The 13,035-nt window shown below is 45.7% G+C and overlaps 1 protein-coding gene across 3 annotated transcripts in view; it reads right to left on the bottom strand.

The window, feature by feature from the left end:
* Window positions 1-13,035, bottom strand: part of CD99L2 (CD99 molecule like 2) — an 85,804-nt gene that overhangs the window by 9,141 nt on the left and 63,628 nt on the right. For 2 of the 3 annotated variants that reach the window (XM_045031078.1, XM_045031076.1), the window contains 6 exons: window positions 11,770-11,862; window positions 10,716-10,799; window positions 9,382-9,474; window positions 8,075-8,116; window positions 5,418-5,483; window positions 139-159 (listed from right to left, as the gene is read on the bottom strand). In XM_045031078.1, coding sequence (XP_044887013.1) covers window positions 139-159; window positions 5,418-5,483; window positions 8,075-8,116; window positions 9,382-9,474; window positions 10,716-10,799; window positions 11,770-11,862 — 399 coding nt within the window. The remainder of the gene's footprint in view (window positions 1-138; window positions 160-5,417; window positions 5,484-8,074; window positions 8,117-9,381; window positions 9,475-10,715; window positions 10,800-11,769; window positions 11,863-13,035) is intronic. The other variant, XM_045031077.1, reaches the window with a different exon arrangement.

Genomic DNA, 13,035 nt, shown 5'->3' on the forward strand with positions numbered 1-13,035 from the left:
CTTAAGCAAACTAGTCTGGGAAATGTGGTGGGCGGGGCAGGGGCCGGGTGTTTGCACGTGTCTGTCGCTCGGAGATGCCATGGCAGCAGGGTCGGTCTGGGGCTGAATGGAGCTGAGCTTCTGTGCGTCGCTACTTACCTGCATCGTAGTCGCTGCCACCTGGAAGAAAGACAAGGGGCGTTAGGGCTGATGCTGCCAGCATGGGATTCGCATTCATTGGTGCCTGTTGGGGATCAAACATCCACTGCTTTCAGTAACCCGCACCATGCCCTGCAGCCTGCCCCAGCCAGGGTGGAGGAAGGTGGACTCACCCCACCCCCTACTGCAAACGCACCCTAGAGCTGGTGTAAAACAGTGGCTGGGCTCCCTGAAAGCTCCCCTGTTCCTAGGGTGGCTGGCTCTTGAATATAGACTATGTCCTGGTCTACACTACAGAATTAGAAACAGCTTACGTCAACCTAACTCTGTAAGTGTCACACTAGAATTTCACTCCCGCAGATGTAACTCGCCCGCTACGCCAACCTGACTTCACCTCCATGAGCGGCGTAGAGTCTGTGTCTATGTCGTGAGGTTAATGACACTGCCTTGGTTACATCGACTGTGGCTGGCTTTCAGAAGCCATCCCACAGTGCCCCACACTGACAGTGCCGTCAGTGCAAGCGCTCCTGGTGAGGACCTGCACCGCCAACACACAGAGCCAGGTGTAGACACGCACAAGCAATGTAATTACTGCGGCGGCTGCATGCCGACGTAAGTTAGGGCAACTTAATTTTGTAGCGTAGACGTGCACTTAGAGACCCAGGACCAGACCACTTTGCTCTTCTGTGTCCCTGCCCCTGCGGAGCCTATCCCCCACCCCGAGACATGTGGGCAATAGAAAATGGGGCGGGCGGGCGGGGTGAGGAGGAGGTGGAGAGGAGACCAAGAATGAGAGGAAGAGAAACTAGGCTGAGAAGAACAGATGGCAGCAGCTGTGCAGCCACAAGGCCAGACCCAGTGGCCAGCCTGTCACGTATTTAGTCCTCATCCTGCAGCACCAGCCCTTGGCATGCCAGGGCAATGGGCGCAGAGCTGGCAGCAGGCTGCTCTGCTCTCACCACGGCCCTTCTGCACTGGCTTTGGTGGAAGGGCAGGTACCAGGAATCTCGGCGCTGCCTGCAGCCGCTCTGGGAGGCAGAACACCTAGTGCGCGCTCCCCAGCATAAGCAGCTCCCCTCCCCCACAACTGCTTGCGATGGCTCCTCTGCTGAACCTGCGTAGCATGCATGGAGGAGACACCCCCCCACACACACACACGCTCTGCCTTCTCTCAGAAAACCAGCAGCTAGGGCCAGGGACGTCCATTTGAAAGCACAGGCCACCTGCGGACACAGCTACCTTGCTGTGCTACGGGTGGCAGAGCCTGTAGGCTGTCTTCGCTCGGATAAACAGTGGGATAAGTACCACACAGTAGCGACTCTGCTGTACAATCCTAGTGGAGACATGGCTCTGGAGTGTTTACTGAGCGGCAGCTAGGTGAGGTTGACCTCACCGTAAAGCTACAGGTGTCATGTCTCCACTAGGGTTTTATGTGCATGAGTTGCCCTGGCTGAAAACACACCTGTCTTGGCGGTGAAGACAGTCACAGAGGGGAGAAGAGCGGGGTCGTGCTTTCTAACTACCATCTCCGAGCACAGCAGGGTAAGGGGCTGCCAGCCTGGCCCAGGATCCTCAAGCTGACAGCCATCTTCATGATCCTACTGTGACTTGAGTGATTTTCTCAGTGTGGGGGGTGGTGGTGGTGCGGGGGGGAGGTAACACTTGCAGGAAAGCGGCAGTATGGAACATGCTGTTGTGTGACTGCAGACCTGCACGCTAAGGTAACCCTCAGATTTAATTAAACAGCTGCTGGCTCAGTAACACTGTGTTAGGCTATAAGTGGAATTGATTATAAATTTAGCGCTGTGCAGTCAAAGGCAGGCTTTACAGTTGCTTGTGGCTTCATTTACACGTATCTGCACTCGAGTCTAGAACTCCCAGCTTCCTCTGAGACAATGCCAGGGTGACTCCAATAAAGGCTTTTTGGTGCCAGGCTGTGGGCAGGCGATGAAAGAGGACGTGCATAATGAGAGATGCTTGCAACACACGCAGCTTGAAACTGTACACAGAGGGGAAGGGGGATTGTGGGAACTGACCACCCTCTAGTCTACTCGATCCCTCTGGAGACAGGCTGACTTAAAACAGTTCAGCGCATTACTCAGCCTCGCACTTCTCTTTCATGGTGCCTCCATTTTCTTATGTTCTGAGAACTAAGGTGCTATGAAGTTATGCCACGTGTGCAATGGGGAGGGAAGGGCAGTGTCTGTGTATGATGCACATGAGTGTAATAGCTACTGGCTCACTGGGGCTAAAGCCTGACACGTCACTGGGGCCGTAAATCTCTAGTCAAAGGAGAAGATAAGGCTGGAGGTACGAAGAGCTAAGTGGCTTCCCCCTTTTTCCAAGGATTAATTAGGTCCCCAAACTGACACAGGCACATGCAGCAGAACCTAGTCCTACAAAGGTCTGAGTACCCTAAAGCCCCATTGCCTCCAATGGGAGCTCAGAGTGTTCAGCACCTTGCAGAATTGGGCCCCTAACAGCTGCTCAGCGATTTGACAGGCTGTGTTTAGCAGGCGTTTATACCAAAATGAGTCGACTCTCACATACATTTATTCCAACTGGAGCCAAGCAGAGACAGGATTCAGTGCCCAGGAAGGAATCCTGGTGAGAATTCTCCCATTCCAGCAGAGAATCCCACCTGTGATGTTTCTTATTATTTTCTTGCATCTTCTACAAACTGTGAAGCAGTGACCTTTAGTCAGGATGCACTTCAGTACAATGGTTCCCACGCTACAGACCGTAGCTCAGAATCAGAACCTGGCTTGCCAGACCTATTCATTCTTTCACCATAAGGTGGGATCAGTTCCAGGGATTTGATGACTCTTCCTCTCCTTTCTCTTTGCTTTTGTTGTGAAGACTTAAGACATCATACATATTATCAGAGGAGCCACCTTAAATGGGTAGTCCTTTCTGTATGGCAGATGAGCTCTCTATACCCTATTCGTGTGCTAAGCAAAGTTTTGTACATTGACTATAAACGGATGATAAATGACATGCTATATAGAATCACACAACATACTTGCATTGCCAATAGAAAAATGTGCAGCTAAGCTCCATAATGCCAAGGAATCTTTACTGAGCCTGAAACCTATTTAAAAACTGCCTTCCCTGGAGAAACAGGGTTAGGAGGAAAAGTTCCCTCCAAAACCTACAGTTAACAAATCACTATAAATAAATCTTGAATTTATGGAAGCGGGTCAGCATAGTATTAATTACTCCAATGCAGTTTGTCTTTAGTGCAGTTTGACGACTGGGCTGGTGGTATTCATCCTTTGAATTTTCCTATTTTAATATTGTGGATCTTCACAAACATACGGCCTGATGTCTTCATTTTAACTCTCAGTAAGCAGTAGTGAGTGGTTGAAAGTTGAGGGAAAGCTTTTATCTTTTCTACCATTTTCTGTATATTCAAAGTATTAGTCATGAAAGCCAATTCCCCAAGCCAGTTCCCAATGCTGTGGGACTCTTGTCCTTAACTACACTCGGAGTTGGATCATTCCTCAGAGCACTTTCCAACCCATAGGTGAAACCAGTACTTCCTACCTAATGAAGCAAGGCCTCACCCAGCGCCCGCTGACATTAAGGAACACTGACTTCAACAGGAACAAGAGCACATCCTGACAGTAGGTCATTGCTTGGGGTTCATCCTAGAAGGCAGATGCTTTCTTATAAAATGCAACTTTTAGAAGTTTAGTTGATATCCTTAAAAATCACTCCTCAAATAACTTAAAGCTAATTAAGGAAACTAATTAGTTGGGGGCAAAGGAGGGGGGCTGAGTCATAAAGTGTAACTGTTTTTGAGTTAAAGAAATCAATGGTACAAAGGTCTTCCCCTTCCCGCCAGTGGGCTACAAGTTTGTTCCTTGCCATTCTGCTCCTCCAATGTCTCAGTGGGTAATTCAGAGATTCATGTTAAAAAGGCTACTCCCGAATCATGCCACAAAGAAGAGGTGGTTGAAGTGACCTGTGGACAAGCTTAGGGTGGTTTAGGAGCTGCTCTTCCCCCTGTACTGCAATCCATGGCATCCATCCAGGACACAGTGCTAATAAAGAAACAAATTCATCTGCATAGGTTTTTCCTCCTTGCATTCCTAAAACTTCCCCTGGACTTGGAGGCCATGAAGGCTGCAGACACCCTGCGTTCCTCTCTTCTTTGCTTTGCTGGGATGAAGCTTATGTGCCTCTTTGCCAGAGCTAGACATGGTCTTTCCCCAGGGCCATAATAAACTACTTCTTTGGCACATTTCCTAGCTTCAAGCAGGAGATCCAAAAAGGAATCGCATGCTCTTTCTGGAAAGTCTCACTGCAGAAGTTTTCAGCTTCTGAAATTACCTCCCCGTCAACTTTCTATGACCCTTGCTGGCAATAATGCTTTTCTATCACCGTTCCGTGAAAGGCCTTAGCATGGTGCTTGATCCTAATCTCTGTTTCCACCATCATCTCTTAGCTCAAGGACCAGGACTCGCTCATGTTGTCTGTTAGTGATGCAAGGCTCTACTACAGTGATTTAAGTACAACTTCACACCTGCATGTGACTCCTTTTCAGTCTCATCTTACACTCCAATTTCTCCATTGCCTTTTGCACAGGGTGCTCTACTAGATTAGCTGCTCAGATTATATTACAGCTGCTTTCAGTGGGGCAAGAGAACTGGGGAAGGCTGGCTGCCAGCAGGAAGGGGTGGAAGTGAGTGTGAAAATCTTGCACCGGGACTGGCTGCCAGCTGCTGAATGAAGAGATAGCAGCCACATCATGGAAAACAGATGATTTGGGGACTATAACCAGACACTGCAGATGTGTGGTTATAGGTGACTATAGTGCACAGTGCAGGTAATTATATCAGGCATGAATACATCATGGTACCTGAGCACAACATTAATACCTAGGCCATTGTGTTGCTTAACATAATAACAACAATGAAAGAACAACAGTTAAATGAATCCAGTTTGTCTTTGAGACTACTTATTCTGGATTTAGATAGACTTCACTTTGTTTCTCTCACAAACAAGTGAAAATGAGTGCTGTAGCAAGATGTAGCAATATTAAAAAGAGCTATTACCACACCTAGCACAATGGGACTCTGATCCTCATTGGCGCATGTAAGCGCTTCCACACTGTAAATAATGATGAAATACCATAGATTGTCCACTAACTACACCCTCTATCTCAGTTCTATCACCATTCCTAGTCTCCAGATGGAAGGGTCATACTGTGTATTAACTGACCTGGGGTATAAACCAACTATAATGGGCTTGGTCAGCAGTGTGTAAAGACCTACCTTTCTTCTTATCAGGATGGTACTCCCCATCGTCCAGAACACTGGCCAGATCGTCATCTGAAAATGCTAAAAAAACCCAAACAAATAAGATGTGCTGACTTCCTGTAACTTAGACATTGCAATATGTTGCATGTTCAAGGCCTTTTATCGAGTTGTTCAGCTACATCTACTAACCCTGGTAACCAGAAAGCTCTCTGCTAAACCATCCAGAAGGGTTGCAGGTGGCACTGTGTTGGATTTGTAGAGAGCAGGAGAGGGTGAGAAGCTGATAAGCATCAGCAATTAGGTATCTTGCTGAAATGTTACTTCCCTGACAGTGCCCACACTGTGCTTTGGGAATGACAGATCTGCTGGGACATGCGAAAGGGACAGTGTCTCTTGCTTACAAATCTACCATCTATTACACAGCTATTCACTTAATGCCACATTTGAGCTGCATCACCTCTATGTAGACAATATAATTTAAGTGCAGTCTGAACTGAACTTCGTAAGTATCCCAACTCTGAATTCAAGAGGAGCTCTCATCTGTGTGGACATCTCACCGTTTCACTGTACTCCAAGTTCAGGAATGGCAGAGATTAAGAGAGTCCCATTGGTATATTGTCTGTTAATACTTTCTGTTGGTGCTCATGCAGTACTTGCTCGGGTCTGGTACATAATTGTATTCATACAGGGGCTGATTTTCTCATTTAACTAGTAACTGAAAATATTAATACTGGTTAGTATGAAACCACAAGACATGGGGGGGGGGGCGGGGGGAGAGCATGCAAGGGGAGGGAGGCTGGGCTGCCAAAAGAATTAGTCCAGCAATTTCTCTATCTACTCCCAGATGCCTTTCATTGGCTTTATCCAACTTAAGCACTAGGGCTTTATTTTTGGGCTGATCCAAAGCCCATTGAAGTCAATGGCACTGACTTCAACGACTTTAGATTCAGGCCCTTGCAGAAGTCTTGAGCACCTGCTGTTTGTGGGCAAGGCCAATGCTCAGCTCCTAGAAAAAGTCAGGCCCTTGGCTCTTCAGAATGGTTCTCATTGCACTTGTGTCAGCTGGTACAAAATGGGCTCTGGACCAATTCTGGCTTGTGCAACCCCTGGCTGTCTATTGAAAAAGTCTCCCATGGAGCAATGCAGAACTAATTTTAAGTCATACCAGGTCTGCATTATTTACAAAGGAGAGGTGCGTAAAGTTTCTCAAAATTCAATTGTAAGTGAGCTGTCTCTGAAAAGGCCTCCTCATCCAAAAGTCCTGAGGGGAGTGCCTGGACCCCCAGGGTAGGGATGTCTCAATCTCTTTTGCTTGAAGTTCCACTCTGTATAAATAATTCAATATTCATTGGGGCAGGGTGGGACAATGAATGATTCTATAGTCCAGTGGTCAGGGTACTTCCATGGAACATGGGACACCTAGGTTCAAATCCCTGTTCCAAACCAGAGAGAACTGGGACATGAACCCAGATCTCCCACACTCCAGAGAAGTGCTCTAACCATTGGACTATGGAATATAAGGGTGGCACCACCCTTTTTTGTGAGAAGAGACTGACTGACTGATGCCTGTCTCCAAGAGAGGGTTCGTGGCTGTGAATTCAGTATTAGGCATTTAACTCTCTCTGGAGGGGCTGGGCTTAGGCCCCAATCCTCTCCTCGGCATTACCTTAGGCAGCTCCCCGTTCAGGATGCTGGCTTCTGTGAATTCTTTTGATAGGTGTCCAACTCTCCCTGTGCATTATGTGGGCAGTCTGAGCACTTAATTTGGGGTTGTGAATCTGGGTTCCTAAGGCCTTGTCTACACTACAGGGGAAATTCAATCTAAGCTACGCAATTTGAGTTACATGAATAGCGTAACTCAAATCGACATAGCTTAGATTTACTTACCGTGGGGTCCACACTACGCAATGTCGATAGGAGACACTCTCCCCTCAACTCCCCTTACTCGTCTCGATTCAGTGGAGTATAGCAATTGACGGGAGAGCAGTTGCAGTCGATTTAGCAGGTCTTCACTAGAACCGCTAAATTGACTGCCGATGCATCGATTGCTGCGCACCGATCCCCCGGTAAGTGTAGACAAGCCCTAAGTTAGGCACTGCAATGTTCAGTATTACAACACCAAAATCCCCCTTGTGAATCTAGTCCTGAAGGCTCCTGAAAAGTACAACATGGGAATTGGAAAACAGGTGGTTTCCTCAAAGAGTTAAGCATATTACTAGTATGCTACAAGCACATACTAAGCATCCAAATCAACTAAAATCCCATACTGAGAGCCCCACCACTCTCTTGCACTGAATAGATCTTGACAGAAAAGGGTATCTGGCCTCTCATCGTGGGATGCTACTGCATTTGGCTTTTTTTTTTTTTTTAAAGTGTTACTGGAGTATCTCCAGCAGAAGGATTGTGTATGAACACATTTCTAACACAAGTAGCTGAGATAAAATCACTGAGAAAATAAGTTTAATACATGCAAAATTGAAATGGAGAAATACAAAACAGTCCTGAATTAATAGGAAAAATAGTGTAAATATTCAAACCATTACATTCCCAATTTATTTTGCAGATAGAAGAAGAGTAACAGAAGTTTTCAGTGCTTAGTAAACCGGGTGCCAGAAAGCTGAGGTTCATAAAAGGAAAGAGGTACGGCTGGGAGCCAGTACAAGACTCCTTACCCTGTTTTCCACCTCTTGAAGGGTTATCTTTACCTTTCGAGCCTGGAACAGGATTCTCCATTCATTAACTGATCACAGAAAACAGCATTTATGGATTTAAGATTTGCAATAAGATTAAAAACAAAACTAACAAATTGAATGGAGGCCAAAATGTAAGTTGTACCAATGCTGATTAAGATGGGGTATAAATTACCATGAGAGAGGCTATTTTTTGATACTTGGTACTGACACACTGACTCTTTAGATTTTCCTCAACAAGTTTAATATATTTAAACAAACTTTTAAATCGAAGTACTTGCAAGCCACCTAGCTAATAAAATCTAATGTAATATCTGTTTATTAATTACACAAGTAGTTTATTCTATGCAAAGGTTGTGCAAGTCTTTTCTACATTGGTGCTCAAGGAACAATAACTGCAGACAAATGAGTTTCCACCTGTAATATTTTGGGAATGGAAAGAGGCCTCCCAACCCAGTTAAGTCCAGCCCATATTCTATATTGGGCTGGGAATTAGGACTGCTCTGGATTTCTGTGTCTTGGTAATGATGAAGAGTCACAAGAGCATGTATCATTCAGTCAATAATCTATCAGGTAGGGACAACACAGCAGACCTGCCAGTACCTCATGAGTCACAGGGCCAATAAGAAATAAAACAAGGAGACTAATACGTAAATGTGTAAATAGCCAATGAGACGCTAGGCAAGGCCTTTAATACAAAATATATTATCTCCCTTTAATTAATTCTGCAATAACAGATGTTCCCTCCTCATCCCTCTTTATGGGCTTGATCCTTTGATTTCAGTGGAGAAAGCCCTGAATTTGCAGAGTCCTATTTGGCCTTCAGGTATGTGTGTGCCACTCTAAAGAGGGAGAGGGGGAGTCGGTATGCTCTATCCAAGGGAAGAGCTTGGCCTTTCATGTTTAAGAGAGAGACAGGGAAATGCCATAAATTTACATGAGAGGCTAGAGAAAGAGCTAATGCTCTGAAAAAGCCAATCTCCAGCCTTGCAGCTTTAAATCTCTCCACTTCCTCCACCTTTGTCAGTTGCAGCAATTCTTTGCTTTAATGAAAGGACGCACTGAACAATGAAAACTACGTATCGACTTGATGGAGGGATGGGAAGGGCCCTTCATCTGATGTGAACCAGCACAAGCTCCACTGTAATAATCTGAAAGGGAGGCGCTGTCCCAGGGGGTCTATTCTGTTCGTTCCCACTGTGTTTTGCATTCCCCTGAGTCATAAGAAAAAGGATAGACGGCTTTACGCTGCAGGATCTAGCGCAGAGTAAGAAAGTTAATTTACGTACCTCCACCAGGTTTTACGTTTGGTTTCCCACCACCTTTCCCATCATTCTGATCATCTAGCGCATCCGATAAGTCAAAGTCCGCAGGATCCTTTGCTATAAAATACCATACTGGTTACTATCTTGGACCAAGCGTTGCAAGGTACCTCATTCAACGCTCCTTGATATAATCCCTTAGTTCTGACAAAGGGTTCTTAAGAAAGAAAATTCTCAACCCTGTCAGACAGTGTCAATGGGAAAGATGAAGTAACTGACTTTTTTTTTCTTCTCTAGTTTAAACATAATATCATGGGAGATATTTGCAATTCATTTGGTTTTGTGCTCTCATGCTGGTGTTGTGATAAATGTCATGTTCTTCTTGCAGAAATTGTCTTGCATAGTGGATCAAATGCCAGGAAATCATATAAATCAAGCAAGAGAGAAAAGGGCAGAACGAAATAGACAATTCTATGTGTTCAGAGTGTGGAAATAAGGCAGGGGGAGGGGGGAATCTTAAAGGACAAGGAAGCATTTTCTGAGATGCTGAAATAGTCAGTAGTGGGGAAAAACAAAAGGATAAAGGAAAACACATTGCTGTGTATCCTGAGAATTTAAGTTTAAACAGAGAACAGCCTCCTGCTGTGTTTATTAAATGACTACTGCAGAAATGTAACCGAGCCAACTGAATTTTTTGATTCTTTCCCTGGCGGGAAAGTAAGATTGCTCTCCCAAAGCAGAGCAAGACTTAAAATCACCAAAACTCTGCCCACACCACCTGGCAAAATGATTGGCTGTTAAACAGTGCTTGGTGTCATTAGGTTTCGGAGTCAACACCCCATTGAAACATGTGGGAGAAAGTCTCAGCGACAATAATGTTTCAGATTATCTGTCTAAAATCTTGGAGGTAAATTCACTGCTGGCATAACCAGGTACAACTCCACTGACGTCTCCATTGATGTCAGTGGGGCGCCTGAAACAGCGCTTCACTGCTTTACGTCTGGAATGTTTTCTTCACAGCAGTCAGGGCTATACACAACTTGCTGTTTTTGTTTTTAAATGCAAAGTAAAACTCTTCCAAAGTAGCTGGTGCTACCAGAGAAGTGCTGCTTGAGCTACCATCCAGAACCAGCTCAGTGTGTCCATGGGGCAAAGGTGGATACACCAGACCCCCTACTTTCCAAGACTACTGAGAGAACAAAATAAAAATAGGATGAAAATAAAAGGGGCAGGTGAGGCAGAAGGTGAGTGCTTGGAGAGGCTGTGGCTTCCACCACTTCTCCAGTTTGTGCACTGCTAGCTTCCCCTCTTTTGGGGCTAGCTCTTGATGCCCCAGGTGCCACTCAAGAACTACCACTTACCTGGATTCTTTTTGGGTGGGGCTTTGGTGGTTTTTGGCTTCTTGGTTGTGGTGGTGTGGATCACATCCCATAAACTAAAATCATCTGAAGGAACAAGACCACAACAAAGTTACATTACAAAAGCTCACCAGGCAATAAGACGACACCCTACCAGGCCTTTGTAGCTCCAGCACATCAGACTAGGGGTGGCAGGTGGAGGGGTGTTAGTACAAGCCATAGGCCTGTGCTACAAAGCCAGGACCCTCCCAAAGCTCTAGTGCTCTAGGGTTTGCTCATCTGAGATTACCAAACACTCCTCCCTGCTATCTGTTCTGCGGAGCTACGTTCAAATACCCACATGCGCAGAACACACTGGTACATATCTCTCTATTAGAACACATGCCACGATGGCTGTAATTGCTAAGGCCTGAGGACACTGCTGAGTATCACAAGACTGTTGTTGTTGCATACATCACGCCTTCCATGAATTCTAGGAAGGGGTAGGAGAGGCTCCTTTTAAACTCCAGTTCTAGTTTGGCTCTTTAGCAATACTGTGCACTTTTGTCACCCAGAGTATGATGATGATTATAGTACGTGAGCAACTGCCCAACTGCCGGGCGCTCCATCAGTAGAGATTAGATTCCAATGTGAGTTGCATTCAGTGCTGGAATATCCATTATCTTCTGCCCAATGAGAAGGGAATACCACACTTGGTTAAAAAGATTTTCCAGTGGTTAATACCGTGCATTACTAAGTCTCTCTTCTAAAGGTGTTTTAATAGCCGGGAAGGACTCAGTCGTGGCCCCAAAGCACTATATGGACACTAAAACTAAGTCTCCATCCCCCTTCTGGGTAGGGCTCTAATGCCAGAATTTTACAGATTAAGTGATAACACAATAAGTGTTTGTGCGAGCCAGGTCTCCTGGCTCTGAATCCTGTGCTCAAAACACTAGGCAATGCTTCTCATGGTTACACTGACAAGCAGTTTCCTTCATTCACTCCCCAGAGAGGAATCTTGGGCAGTGGGATGGTATGTATGCATTCCTACACAGTGCCTCAGGGAATGCGGTATTACCTGGCTTCTTTGGATAGGGTTTAGTGGTTGCCTTTCCTGGTTTTGTTGTAGTCTCTGGTGGGGTGTCAAAGTAGTCAGATAAATCGAAGTCCCCTATTTTTAAAGGGAAAAAACAAATCTCACCATTGTGTAAACAGCATGATTCTGTCAGCATGACTCTGCTGTTGAAAAGCTTTCTGTGACTGCACTAGGCAGGCGATGCATATCATTCAACGTCACCGTGAAGAGCCTGCACTGTGCAGGTTTATTATCTGCAGAACCTTATCAATGGCTCTGAGCCCACATGTGGCCCACTCCTGTGGCCAACCTCCCTGTTGCTCTGCAGCCGTAATTCTCTTTCTTAAAGGCAGCATTAGAACATTTACCTGGAGTGCCTGCTGGGAAACATGGGCTCATGGCTGCCTTGTCATTTCTCCCACAGAGAAATTGCACATAGAGATCAGTGCGACTTAATCAGTAAGATACAACAATTCACAATAAGTCCGCTGAGAAAAGGTGTCTATATACCCCAGGTTTCAGAGTAGCAGCCGTGTTAGTCTGTACCCCAGAGCTCTCTTGTCAGAATACAATCCCACTGCAAAACTTTCAGATTAAACTGACTACAACCTAATCTCCTAGATCTGGATCTATTGTGTCCTAGACCCATTGTACTGCAATGGGGGGGAGGGTTCTCCCCTTCCTCCCACTGATGGTCTCTTATAATGGACGCAAAATGCTGTGAGAAGTGTTAAGGAAAATGCTTGCAGTTGTCAAGGCAATACTGGAAATGCAATAGAAAGAATAACTTAATTGCATGCTTTCCCAGAAAAAGGTTTTCTTTAGAACAGAGCATCTTGCTCATTACAGCCAGAAATGTGGTGTGTGTTGTTCCCCCCGCCTCTGATCACAGAGGTGTCCTCTACACATAAGGTTGAGCAAGTTACGTGTTATCAAATTGGAGTGAGGACAGAAAGGGATTTCAGAATCTAATCAACTAGAGAAAGCTCAGAGCACAGGACAAGCCAGAGAATGGAAATGGCACTTTAAAGGGAGGGCTGCCCAAGAACATGCAGTGCCTTGGCACATCTGCCAGGTTGTGTTGTGAGGGAACCTCTGAAGGGCAGAGCTCACTAAGGGGAATTAGTTGTAAATGCCCATCTAGCTTCTTGAACAGTGCTACGAACCTTGGCTGTGTGAGCGATTTCGCAGCAGGAAAAGTATGTGGAAGCTAGACATGGAAACTGGAGAGAATCAGGTCAGAACAAGAAATGTTCTGGGGCAAAGGAG

This window comes from Mauremys mutica, chromosome 9 (genome assembly GCF_020497125.1).
Source record: "Mauremys mutica isolate MM-2020 ecotype Southern chromosome 9, ASM2049712v1, whole genome shotgun sequence".
Lineage (NCBI taxonomy): Eukaryota > Metazoa > Chordata > Testudines > Geoemydidae > Mauremys > Mauremys mutica.